Source organism: Rhincodon typus, chromosome 3 (genome assembly GCF_021869965.1).
Source record: "Rhincodon typus isolate 14 chromosome 3, sRhiTyp1.1, whole genome shotgun sequence".
In the NCBI taxonomy this organism is placed as follows: domain Eukaryota; kingdom Metazoa; phylum Chordata; class Chondrichthyes; order Orectolobiformes; family Rhincodontidae; genus Rhincodon; species Rhincodon typus.
In genome coordinates, this window is record NC_063334.1 from 88749776 (window position 1) to 88763880 (window position 14105).

A 14105-nucleotide genomic window follows, 5' to 3' on the forward strand; every position below is an offset into this window, starting at 1 on the left:
AGACTCAAACATTTTCCCAATAACAGATGTTAAGCTAACTAGCGTATAGTTATCTGTTTTTGCCTGGTTACAACCAGTGTATCCACTATTTCTGTAGCTACTTTCTTCAATATCCTGGGATGCATCCCATGAGGTCGAGGGGATGTATTAGTTGTAAATCCCAGTAGTTTCCTCAGCACTATTGATTTCCTCTCCTCCTTTTGCCCTTTGAATATCTAATAACTTTGCATTGCTATTTGTGTCTTCTACTGTGAGGACAGATGCAAAGTATTCATTCAACCCTTCTGACATTTTTTGATTCCCTAGTACTATCTCCCCGGTCTTGTTCTCTAAGGGGTCTATATTAATTCTGAATTCTCTCTCATTCTTAAATAAGCTCTTGCTATCCATCTTGATATTACTCACAAAACTATGCTTAAAAGTTTATATTTTTCCTTCTCTTTCTTTTTCTCATCATTTGTTGGCTTTTAAAACCATTAAAATACAGGAGCAGATCATTTGGCCCATCAAGGCTGTTATATGTCTCAACCCTATTCTCCTGCCTTTTCCTCGTAATATATGATGCCCTTAATAGGATTCTAGTCTCTCCTACTGGTGGAAACACTACCTTCACATGCACTCTATCCAGGTTACTTCATATTCTGAGATAACAAGGTGTAGAGCTGGATGAACACAGCAGGCCAAGCAGCATCAGAGGAGCAGGAAGGCTGACGTTTCGAGCCTAGATCCTTTTTCAGAAAATCATATTCTGTAATTCATATTCTGTAAGTTTTAATGAGATCCTCCCTTATCCTTCTAAGCTCCATCAAGGAAAGATCCAGAGGCCTCAACAGCTTCTCATATGATAAGCCCTTAATTCCTGGAATCATTCTTGCAAACTTCTTCTGGGACCCCATCCAATGCCAGCACACTCCTATAAGAGTGAATCTAACCATCATCCCTTCACATTCAAAAGGGTTATCGTCACTGAATCTAGCCACTATCAACATCTTGGGGGGTTACCATTGAGAGAAAATATAACCGTCACCCCTTGATATTATCACTGAATTGCCTCACGATCAACATTCTGAAAGCTACTATTGACCAGAAACTCAACTGGATTCATTACAAAATACATTGGCTACTACAACAGGTCAGAAGTGGGAATACTGCAGTGAGTAATTCACCTTCTGACTCCCCACCAAAGCCTGTCTACCATCGATAAGGCATGGAATACTCCCCACTTGCCTGGATGAATGCAGCACCAACAACACAAGAAACTCCACACCACCCAGGGACAAAGCAGCCCCTGCTTGATTGGCACCGCATCCATAAATATCCATTCCCTTCCCCATTGACTCTGAGCATCAGCAGTGTTTACCATCTACAATATGCAAAGCAGAAATTCACCAAAGATCCTCAGACAGCACCTTCCAAACACATGGCAACTTCCATCTGGAAGGATAAGGGAAGCAGATACGTGGGGAAACATCACCCCTTGCAAGTTTCCCTCCAAGCCACTCATCATCCCGACTTGGAAATATTTCAGTTGTTCCTTCAATGTCGCTGGGGCAAAGTCCTGGAATTCCCTCCTCACAGCACGTGGACTGCAGCAGTTCAAGAAGGCAGCTCACCACCACCTTCTCAAGTGGCAACTAGGGATGGATATAATAAATGCTGGGCCGAGCCAGCGACGTCCACATCCCATGAGGGAGTTATTAGAAGATTGTTGTTTGACAATGACTGCCAAATGTCGTCAACGATTCCAAATTTAATTTCTAGCTCTGCCTCTTGCAATACAATGTGCTGACATTGCCTAGCTGGTGTACTGTTATTTTATTAACCATGCACTTTCTAAATGCTGTTAGTGTTCAGGAACATCCGGGTACTAGTTGGCATGGTTGCAAGAGGAGTTGTGTTGATCCTCATTATAATCGCAATGATGTGGTACATCTACAGAATGAGAGGTTAGTACGATCATTCTAAGATCAACTTTACTAAGCATGATCATCGCAAATAATAATATTGCCACACAACATTATTGTATGGTGGCTCAGTGGTTAGCACTGCTGCCTCACGGCGTCAGCGACCCGGGTTCGATTCCAGCCTCAGACCACTGCCTGTATGGAGTTTGCACATTCTCCCCGTGTCTGCATTGGTTTCCTCCAGGTGCTCCAGTTTCCTCCCACAGTCCAAAGATGTGCAGGCTAAGTGGATTGGCCATGCTAAATTGTCCATAGTGCCCAGGGATGTTTGGGTTAGACATGGGAAATAAGGGGAATGGGTCTGGGATGCTCTTTGGAGGGGCACTGTGGACTTGTTGGGCCAAATGGCCTGTTTCCACACTGTAGGGATTCTATGATGCTCTATGATCCTTTCTTAGATGCAAGGGGGAGAAACTGTTCATAATATTCCAAATCCAATCTAACTGGAGCCTTATACAGCCTCAGCAGTACATCTCTGCTTCTGTATTCTAGCCCTTTCAAAATGAATGCTAACATTGCATCTGTCTTAAGTGACAATTGAATTTGCATGTTGTTAACTTTAACCTTAGAACTTGGCCAATTGTCTCAATTACCACTAATCTTTACCACATTGTATGTTTTTTTCTTTCGATCCTCAACTTCCCTGATTAACCATGGTTAGCTTATCCCCTTAATACAATCCTTCATGAAATTTGTCTTATCCATAAACTATTTTCTTGATGTCTGCTGTTGTTTCTCAATCACCTTTGCCATTAAACCCCTTTCCCTTTCCATTACTGCAGGGTCTGCCCTCAATCCCTCATAATTATCCTTATTTAAGCTTAGCTTAATTGTTCAAGTTATGTTGTTTCTGACCCAAGCTCCTCCCACTCAAACTGAAAGCTGAATTCTCCCATGTTACTGTCATCATTTCCAAGGGGAAACGTTTATTGAAATCATTTATTAAACCTGTCTCATTATACATCACCAGACTCAAAACAGCCGGATCCCTAGTTGAATCTCCAACATTGTGCTCTATCCTGAATTCACTGTATGAATTCTTCCTCGAGGCTTCCTCTACCCATCTCACTATTCCAATCTACACAAATTTAAAGTCACCCATGATTAATGTACTTCCTTTGTTACATGCCATCATTACCTCCTGATTTAGTCTCTGTACAGCTACCATTAGCAGACTTATAGATTACTCCTACCAGTGTTTTCTTTTCCTATATTACTTACCTCCACTAATATGGATTCTCCATCTTCCAATTCAAGATAATCTTTTGCTATTATACTTACTCCAACTCATACCAAAAAAGCTACCCCCTCACCCTTTCCTTTCACCAAATCACAGACCCTTAATATTTAGTTCCCAGCTTTGACTGCCTTGTAAGCAGGTCTCCGTAATGGCTATATGGTTATGCCGTTAACCCGTTTTTGTGCAGTTAAGTCATTAATTTTGCTCAAATAATACGCATATTCAAATAAACAACCATTAATCATGCTTTTTTCAAAAAAAAACAATTTTTCCCTTTTTAACCCTATTTAGTTTGCATACACATCGTAACAAATCACTAAAGAAGATTGAGTAAACACCATTTTTTGTAAACAACATATTATAATTAGAGAAAGAGGATTCCCTTGTATAATTATCACCATCACACCATCCATAGAAATACAGATCTTTTAGCAAACAGTCTATCTTTACACTTAGCCTCCAATGGATTCCTCCATTTCTGTTTCACCAAGTAATAACTTGGAATGTCACATCTGGCTGTAGTAGTTCACAAACCAGTCCTTTCATTTTGCTCACCACAAAGAACTTCAGGTGTCTACGATATTCAGAGTTGGAGGGAAGTCTGTAACTTGATCACTGTAATGGCTTCCCCTCTGCTTTCTTTCCCATGACAACGTGAAACATATTCACCTTCCATCCTGTAGAAATCTAATTATTTGACATTGATCCAAGGGAAATAGCATTATTCTAAGCAGTCTATGCATCTTTGGGAATAATTGATTTTTGTCAAAATTCTTAAAACCAGAGCAATATCTTTCAGCACCTACCATACCCAACTCCTAGCAGGCTTTGGCAACTTTGAAGAATTAACATCAAAAATTATCCTGAGACAAAAAATATATACATACACCTGAAAAGCTCATCATCCTAGGTCAAACTTTTGGGTGAATAGTAAAATACTTTTCCGCAGAAGTCAAATATACTTACAGATGTCAGGATCCTTGCTCTTCTTTGTTTTGTTACTGAGACTTATCTCAAATCTATTTATATCGGACGAGACATCACTGGGGAAATGAAGGAATAATTTAAGAACTCTGCAATCAAAGAATCTTGAAAATTACATGCCCTTATATATGCCATAAGCAAAACAGAATGAAGCAACAGCAGATAACAAATAAAAGATGTACCGTCGAAAAGAGCACAAAATCACATCAATATAGCAGAGTAAATGTGAACTTTTAAATTATGGAGGCTGTAGCAAATTTATATTTTAGATAAAAAGACTCTTCAATACATCAGAGAAGAATAATTTCAAATATGCCATTGAAATCTGTTATCATTTTCACTGTCTGTGCTGCTACTAAAAAAAAAATTAGATGCTGAACAGGCTGTTAGCATTCCAAAATTATTCAATTCAGAATCAGAGTATTTGTTTTGATATTGAAAACTTATATAAGAAAACAAAAGGGGCTTGTAGGTACCATGGTATGGATAATGGTGTTACCACAAGAACAGGCAAGTATAGAAGGAAACAAATTCAGGAATTTTAAGTGAGAGAATCTGGTGAATTGATGATAGAAAGATAGGAGATAGAGTTGATCTTGAATCAGCATTTTGTATCAGTCTTCACATTAGGAGACTTGAAAACTTCACAAAGATACTTGAAAATCAAGCTAATGGATTAGAGCAATATAAAATGATCACCATCATTTGCGAAAGGTTACTAGGAAAACAATTGGTGCTAAAGTTTGTTAAGTCCCAGGACCAGATGGCTTGCATTTTAGTTTCTTAAAAGCAGCTGAAGAGAAATCTTCCAAAATTCCATTGGACTCTTGAAGGTTCTAATGGATTAGAAAAATAGCTATTGCAATGTATTTCTTCAATATAGGGAGACACAATGCATGAAATGATTAGCCAGTTAGCCTAACATCCATCAGGAAAATTGCAAGAATCCATTATTAGGGGTTATAGCACGATACTTAGAAAATCAATTTGATCAGGCAGAATCAACATAGCTTTCTGAAAGGTGCAGGGGTGGTGTTTAATAAATTGATTACAGATTTTTGAGAAAGTGCTAAAGCAAGTTGGATAAAGGGAAACACAGATAGGGCATACTTGGATTTTCAAAACCAAAACACTAGTACAGGGATAACACATTAGCATAGATAAAGGATCGGTTGGCTAACAGGAAGCAGAGAGTAACAATAAGCTGATCTTTTGAGTTGGCAGGCAATAATTAGTGCTGTGCTGAGGGATTAGTTCTTATGTCATGACTATTTATAAGATATATCAATGACTTAGATTTTCAGATATATATTTGGATCAGAATTAAGGAGACATGGATAGTAAGTTTGTCAATGACACCAAAATTGGTGGTATAGCCGACAGTGAAGAAGGTTATCTAAGATTACAAAGGAAACTTGATCAATTGGGCCAATAGGCTGATGAATGGCAGATAGAGTTTAATTTGGATAAACACAAGGTATTGCATTTTGGTACAACAAACAAGGACAGGACTTATACGGTTAACGGTAGGGCCATGGGTAGTGTTGTCAAACAGAGACCTAGGGGTTCAGGTACATAGCTCTTTGAAGTTTGCATCACAGGTGGATAGGTGGTTAAGAAGGCATTTAGCACACTTGCGTTCATTGCTCAGACCACTGACATAAAGAAGTTGGGATGACATGTTGAGGTCGTACAGGACGTTGGGAAGACCACTTTTGGAGTACTATGTACAATTCTGGTCGCCCTGCGAAAGTAAGGATATTATTAAATTGGAGAGGGTTCAGAAAAGATTTGCTAGGATATTGCCAGGACTGGAAGGTTTGAGTTATGAGGAGAGGCTGGATAGGCTGGGACATTGTTTTTAAAAATCTGCAGCATAGGAGGTTGTGGGGTGACATTATAGAGGTTTATAAGATCACGAGGGACATAGATAAGGTGAATCACAAAAGGTGTTTTCCCTAGGGTGGGGGAGTTCAAGATTAGGGGGCGTATTCTTAAGTTGAGAGGAGAAAAGATTTAAAAGAGATCTCACACAGAGGTGGATTATATTGGAATTAACTTCCAGAGGGAGCAGTAGATACAGATATAGTTACAATATTTAAAAGACATTTGGATGGGTCCATGAATAGGAAAGGATTAGGAGGGATATGGGCCAAACTGAACTTCTCCAATTTTGCAGGAAAAATAGAAAAGTGGTATACTATTTAAATAGAGGGTGAGTGCAGAAGTCTATCATTCTAGTCTGGATGCCCTGGCGTATTAGTCTTAAAAGATTAATACAGCAAGTGATTAGGAAGGTAAATGGAATGTTGTTGTTTATTGCAAGGGGACTGGATTACAAAAGTAGGGAAGTTCTATTACAGCTGTGAAACAGAATGCGGGAGACACCACATCGGAAGGATGCAATTCCAGTCAAAGCAGTTCAAAGATAGTTCACTCAACTCATTTCTGGGACGCAGGGTTTATGAAGAAAACTTGAACATGTGGGACCTATACCCACTGTAATTTGAAAGAATGCGAGGTCAATCTTATTAAAACATAGAAGGCGAGTAGATACTAGGAGGATGTTTCTTCTTGCGGGGATACTAGAACTTGGAGACGGTTTCAATTTCGAGGAAGACTTTGAGATGGAGATGAAGAGAAATCTTTTTTTCTCTCAAGAGGGTGGTTAGAATGTAGCACTGTCTTCCAGAGGAAGTGGAACTGGAGCACCAAATTTAGTTAAAGTCGAGTTAGGTTGATGTTTGATATGGGGAAAACAAACAAGAAAGTGGAATTAAAACCACAGACAGATAAGGAAATGGACTCCTACTCCCAAGTCTTATGTCATCATTAGTCAATACCTTATATTTATGGCCCTTGTTCAGATCTAACCAACAAATAGGAACAGCTTTTTTACCACTACATTATGAAATACTTCTACTGTCTCCATCCCAGTCTTCTCCTTTCTACAGAAATAAAGCTCTGCCTGTTCAATCTTTCCTGATAGTCATTACCTCAGTTTTGGTGCCATTAACATTTTCAGTTCTTCCTCCAATGCTTCTAATTCTTTTTTATAATAGGAAACTAAAACTGTTCGCAATACTTCAAGTTTGTTCTAATGACTATTCTTCACAGGTACAACAGAACTTCTTTGCTTTTTAATTCTATCAGGAATTTTTATTTAGATGCATTAACCAGTACCAAAATTATCATTTTATCGAGTTTTGGGGATTTGTGTGTTTGCGCTCTCAGGTCCCTTTGCTCCTTTACCCAAATGAATAATTATTTTCCAATGAGCATGCAGCTTTCTAATGCTTTCTATCAAAATGTATTACCTCACACCTACCCATATGTGGGTAAGGCAGGTCCTTGGTTCGTTGTATGCTGATGCTGCATCCTGAACTGCTTCCTCGGCAATGAAGGTTTGCCAATGCCTTTCTCTTGAGTAGAAGACAAAGGGGCAGGTCCCAAGTCTACCTCACAGATTCATTAGCTAATTATGCACTCACTTTGCAAATTCATTAATGCCTTCCTATACTTTGTCAGACTCCACCTTTGTCTTAATTACAACTGCCTATGGCATTGTCAATTTTGAAACTGCACTTCTGATTTCCAGATCTAAATCAATTATGTAAATGATAAGTACAATGAGCGCACCCAATTCACTCTCTAAGCTGCACATTATTGCAACTAAACAGCACCCAAGAATTTACTGTTAAGTATACTGGTCCCTCACAATTCAGCTAGTTTATTGGGAGAAATATACAGCATAAAGCATTTTATGACTTTTAAAAGGTATACTGTCCATTTTTTAAACTGTAGGACTCAATCTTCTGTTGCCTACCGCTACAATGAAAATTTAGAGAATGTTTATCTCAGCACCCATCCTGTGGAACACCATTCACCAATTTAGGCAACCCTTTCAACCCCTACTTTATTTTCTCTTTTACAGTCAACTTACTATTTGTTTTGATGCCTGTCCCCTGACTTCATATGTTCTGACTTCTCGTCATGAGTTTACAATGTTATTTTAAGGGTTTTTTGGAAATACAGATTTGGTATATTTACAGCACATTGAGTCATTTGATATAATAAAAAAAAAATCAATTGTCTTCCATTCTGGAATCTAAACTCACTAAGCTTTATTTTATTTTCAGTCTCTAGAACATTTTCTATTGCACCTCTGATTAATGATTCTATCATTATCTATGGGTGTGGGCTGCATGGTGGTACAGTGGTTAGCATTGCTGCCTCACAGTACCAGGAACCCGGCTTTGATTCCAGCCTTGGCAACTATCAGTGCGGAGCTTGCACGTTCTCCCTGTGCGCGCTTGGGTTTCTGCCAGGTGCTCCGGTTTCCTCCCACAATCTAAAGACGTGCAGGTTAGGTGGATTGGCCATGCTAAATTTTCCATAGTGTCCAGGGATACGCAGGCTAGACAGATTAGCCATTGGAAATGCAGGGTTATGGGGAAGATCTGGGTGGGATGCTCTTCGGAGGGTCATGTGGATTTGGTGGGCTGAATGGTTTGCTTCCACATTGTAGGGATTCTATGGAGATTACTAAATTAATTTGTCTATAGCTTTGTACTTATTCTACCACCCTTTTTACATACAAGAATCACATAAGCGGTCAGCCAATTTTCTGACAAGATTCTTTTTCTAACAATTTTATATATTAATGTCACTTCTATCTCTTCCGAACTTGTAATATGACTGTTGTAATCCACTCAGACCAAGAGTTTTATCCCAAGTTCAATATGTTTATCAATTAAGCCCCTTCCAATGTTGTGTTCATCATGTTAGTGTTGCTGATACATAATAACACAAATTACTTAATATTGCTGCATTTTTAATGCATTTGGGAGTTTGCACGTATCAAGGGATTTAACCAATTTTTCTTTTATTAACATGTCTCTATAGAATACATCACTATACTACATTCCTTGACAATTTTGTTTTGCATTTTCTCTTCTTTTTTAAATTAAAAGGCTAATTTATAAATTTTTCTGTATTTTATCATCTACTTCTTTGATTATATAACAAATGGAATACCCTTCTTTTATTTTCAATTTTGTCCTGATCTCTCCATTCATCATGTGTCATAACTGACTAGTTTATTCTAAATAATGTGTGTTTTCAGGACTCTATTGATCACTGTTTTAAATGTTTCTCGATGCTATTTCATTTCTTTTTCCATTTTCCAATTTATTTGTTCTAGTTTCATTTTCATTCCCTTGAAATTAGCTATTTCTTTGGTCATTGTTCTGCTCAAACCGTTCACAACATTTATCTTTAATGCAATTATACAATGATCATTATTGTCTTAGTGCTCCCTCACATTTAAAGTTCTTACAGTCATAGACATAGAGATGTACAGCATGGAAATAGACCCTTTGGTCCAACTCGTCCGTGCTGACCAGATATCCTAAATTAATCTCGTCCCCTGTGCCAGCATATCTCCCATTTGCCTTTAAACCCTTCCTATTCATAAAACCATCCAGGTGCCTTTTAAATGTTGTAATCGTACCAGCCCCCACCACTTCCTCCGGCAGCTCATTCCACACATGCAGCACCCTCTGCATGAAAATGTTGCCCCTTAGGTCCCTTGTAAATCTCCACCCCCGCCTTAAATCTATGCCCTGTAGTTTTGGATCCCCTACCCCAGGGAAAATACCTGGACTATTCATTCTATCCATGCCCCTCATAACTTTATTAATTTCTATAAGGTTACCCCTCAGCCTCCAACACTCCAGGGAAAATAGCCCCAGGCTATGCAGCTTCTCCTTATTAATTGTTCTGTTCATTACACTCAGCAGTCCTCCACCTTTAAATGATTTTTTTTTATTAAAACAAGCAAAGTAAAAACAGATTCCCACACTGCTTGTAAAAACTCCATATACCCTATATATACCCTTTTCTGCTTCTTGTCAGCATAGTTTAATGAAGTTAAAATATTGCAAGATTGTTAATCTATGTCATCTACTTATTTCACTCATTTGCTTACAAATTTCTTCATTTATGCGCACCCATATTAGCATCCTTTTTATTTCATTTCAATTCACATGGATTTCGTTTCTAACCTTTTTCATTATGCCCCTATTTTCTCCTAGAATATTACATCTAACGAACAAAGGCACTCTAATCATCTCTTCTTTCCTTTTCTAATTATTCTGTAACCTGCAATAATCCATGCTGTTCTTTTTATAGCCCTGTTTCAGTTATTCCTAGTCTACGTGGTTAATTGTTTTGGATCATATCTCCAGTTTCCACACCCCTGACCAATGTCAGCAACACAGCTCTTTTCTACGGTGTTCAAGCGTTCATCTAAATAGTTCTTGGATATCATGAGGGTTCTTCCCTCTACCACCATTTTAGGCAATAAGTTTCAGATACCCAAATCCTCTGGATGAAAAGACTGTCTCAAATCCCCTTTAAATCTCCAACTCCTTGCCTCCCCCGATTATTGACCTCTCCACCATGGGAAAATGTTTTTCCCTATCTACCTTGTTTACACCCCTTAAAACTTTGTACACCTTACACCAAGTCTCTCATCAGCCTTGTCCGATCTAAGGAAAAGAACCCCAGCCTGTCTAGTCCCTCTTCATAGCTGAATTGCTCCAGACCAGATAACATCCTGGTGAGTCACTTTTGCATCCTATCTAGTGCAAATCACATCCTTCCTATAGTGTAGCAACTAGAACTGCAACACAGGACACCAGCTGCAAACAATAATGTTATAGGCAGCTCTATTACATCCTTGCTGTCATAATCAATGCTTTGACCAATAGAGGCAAGTATTCCACGTATCTTCTCAACCACCTTATTGCCTGTCCTATAGCCTAAAATCTGTGGACATGCACACCAAGGTTTCTCTGATCCGCTGTAGTTCCTCGGGTCCTACATGTACTCCTTTGCCTTCTTAGTCCTCCCAAAATGCATTTACCTTACACGTTTCAGGATTAAATTCTATCACTGTTCAGCCCATTTATAACATCCTGCCATCTAATGCTTTCCTCCTTGCTAATTACTACACCAATTTTTGATGTCATTTGTGACCCTACTGATTACATATCCTGCATTCATGTCCAGATCATTAATGTACACAAAAACAGCAATGGACCTAGCACTGAATCCACTGGCAACAGGCTTCCAGTCACAAAAGCACCTTTCCACAATCATCCTCTGTTTCTTGCCATTAAGCCAATTTTGGATCTAATTTGCCAGTTTTTCCTAGATCCAATGGGCTCTTAGCTTCTTAACCAGTCTGTTTTGTCAAAAGCCTTACTGAATTCCATGAAGACTACAAGAACTGCGCTACCTTCATCTACACACCTGGTCACCTCATCAAAAAAATGTAATCAAACTTGTCAGACAATCTCCCATTTACACCTCCAAAAAACCCTCCTATCTCAATGCTAATTCATTCAAAATATCACAAAATATCTCATCCCTTATTTCTATATCTACATTATTCTTCTCTACATTGAATATAGTACTCATTTAAAACTGTAGCTTTGGTACCATGTCTTCAACTTTGGTTGCTAATGGACCATATTCTTCTCTGGTTACTCTCTTGCCCTTAATAGATTTCTAAAATTTGGGTTTTCCTTAATGTTTCTCAGCTCCCCTCTTCACTCACCTGACTTCTTTTGCAAATAATCCTCTGTACTTTTCGTGCTCCTGTAGGGCACCACTGCTTTGAGCCTTTGGTGCCTAATATAAGCTTGTTTTCAAATCCTCTCCATCCCTTGGCAAACTCACCACAGTCCCATAAGACCATTGGGCTGCTCTCTCATTAGAGAGAGATGACTGGTGTTGAGTTTAACCAGAGGATCACCATGCTTCGGATGAAAGGCAAGGTTGGTAACCTTAGCCAGTGCAGGAATTCAATCCTACTGTTGGCATTTGTCTGCATCACAAACAAACATTCAGCGAACTAAGTGACCCTATCCTCAAATCCACTGGCAGAACAGACGTACCAATGCAAGAGTCCTCGCTCAGGCCACTATACCCAGTATCAAAGCACTAGTCATGCATGACCAGCTACGACGGGTAGGCCACTGGCCATAAGCCCAACACAAGATTCCCTAAACAAGTGCTCTACTCTGACCTCTACAATACTAAGTGATCACCAGGAGGGCAGAGGACTCTACAAAGACATCTAAACAAATGCAACATCCCCACTGACATGTGGAAATCACTTGCCAGAGAACGCACAAAACTGGAGAACCATGCGCGAAGGCTCCAACCACTTCAAGTATCACCTTGTGAAGTATGTAGAAGCCACGCGCAAGCAGCACAGAGAGCTTGAAGAATCCAGGGCATTCCATCTACCCACCTCCTCAACACTGCCTGCTGCACCTGTGGCAGAGTACATGGTTCCAGGATTTGACTGTTCGGCAACCACACAGAACCCATCCCTCTCAAGTACAAGCAAGTCATTCAAGACAACGATGACGGCATCCCCATACAACCAAGGTTCTCTGCACTTGCTGGTCCCACCTTTCACCTTAACGGGGCCATGTTGCATCTGTACTCTCATCATTACTCTTTTGAATGTCTGCCACTACTCTAATGTAAGATTACCTGCAAGCAGCTGCTCCCAATCCCAGTTAGCTAGGTCCTGTCCTACCTTATTAAAATTGGCCTGCACTCAGTTCAGAACTTTTACTTCCATCTTTGCACTTACAATTATTTTAAACCTTACTAAATTATGGTCAATACCTCCAAAATACTCCCCCCGCTGCCATATCTATTTTTTGCCCAGCTTTGCTCACTTAGATTAAGCCAAGCACTATCTCCTCTTTGGAAGATGTTTTACACGCTGACTTAAAAAAATCTCCCGGACACATTAATAATTCTGCCCGCTCTAAGCTTTTCATACTTTATCTATCCCAGTCAATGTTGGGGAAGTTGAAATCCCCTACTCCTTTTATCTTATTAATTTTACATTTCTGAGATTTGCTTGCAGATCTATCTTTCCCGGAGTATTTGGGGTTCTAAGAGTACACGCCAGCAAAGTGACTGCCTACATCTGGTTTTCAGGTTCTACCTATAAAGCATAATTTGAGGAACTTTCTAAGATATCATCCCTCCTTACTGCAGTAATTCAGTCCTTGTTTAACACTGCAACATCATCTCCTCTTTAAGACCCCCCCATCCACCTCGCCGAAACATTCTATATTTATACAATATTGAGCCGTATGTCCCGAATCTCCCTCAACTATGTCTCTGTGATAACAATGTCACATTGTCACGTTAATCAAGAGCCCTCAACACATATGCCTTACACACAAGATTCCTTGCATCAAAATAAATGACATCCACCTTGCCTCTGCTCCTGCTGCACTTTCCCAACCGCCCTGTCTGCGCCTCTAACTACTGTATCATTCTCCCTTTCTTTCTGTTCATCCCTCACGGATTATGCAACTATTGTTGATAGATTTTTTTTTTTTTTAACAACAATCTCATTCATTTATGTCCTTTAAGAAAGGAAGTCTGCCATCCTTACCTGATCTAGTTTACATAGGACTCCAGATCCATAGTAACGTAGTCGACTCTGAAATGGCCTAGTAAGCCACTAAGTTCAAGGGCAATTAGGAAATGGGCACTAAATGTTGGCTAGGTCAGCATTACCCATATTCCATGAATGAATGAAATAACCTCCTTGTCATCTTTTTAATTGTCCACTGCATCTGCATGCTGTGTTTCCGGTCAGGACACTAAAAAAAATCTTGAACACCAGTATTTAATAGTTTTTCACAACTGCAAGATGAAAAAAACTGACAGGACTTTGGTATTTTATAGCCTACAGGATTAAACATAAGAGTTCAACAACTTCAGAGCTTCACCACTGCAAATGCAGTACTATAGTACCTTAGTGCAAATCTTCTACAAGCTATTGACAGTGAGGTCTAAGTATTTCAGGTGGA

The 14105-nt window shown here is 39.3% G+C and overlaps 1 protein-coding gene across 1 annotated transcript in view; it reads right to left on the minus strand.

The window, feature by feature from the left end:
- LOC109916106 (ras GTPase-activating protein 1-like) overlaps positions 1 to 14105 on the minus strand; it is a 294682-nt gene that overhangs the window by 181945 nt on the left and 98632 nt on the right. Inside the window, exon 15 of the mRNA XM_048619515.1 lies at positions 4171 to 4247. Coding sequence (XP_048475472.1) covers positions 4171 to 4247 — 77 coding nt within the window. The remainder of the gene's footprint in view (positions 1 to 4170; positions 4248 to 14105) is intronic.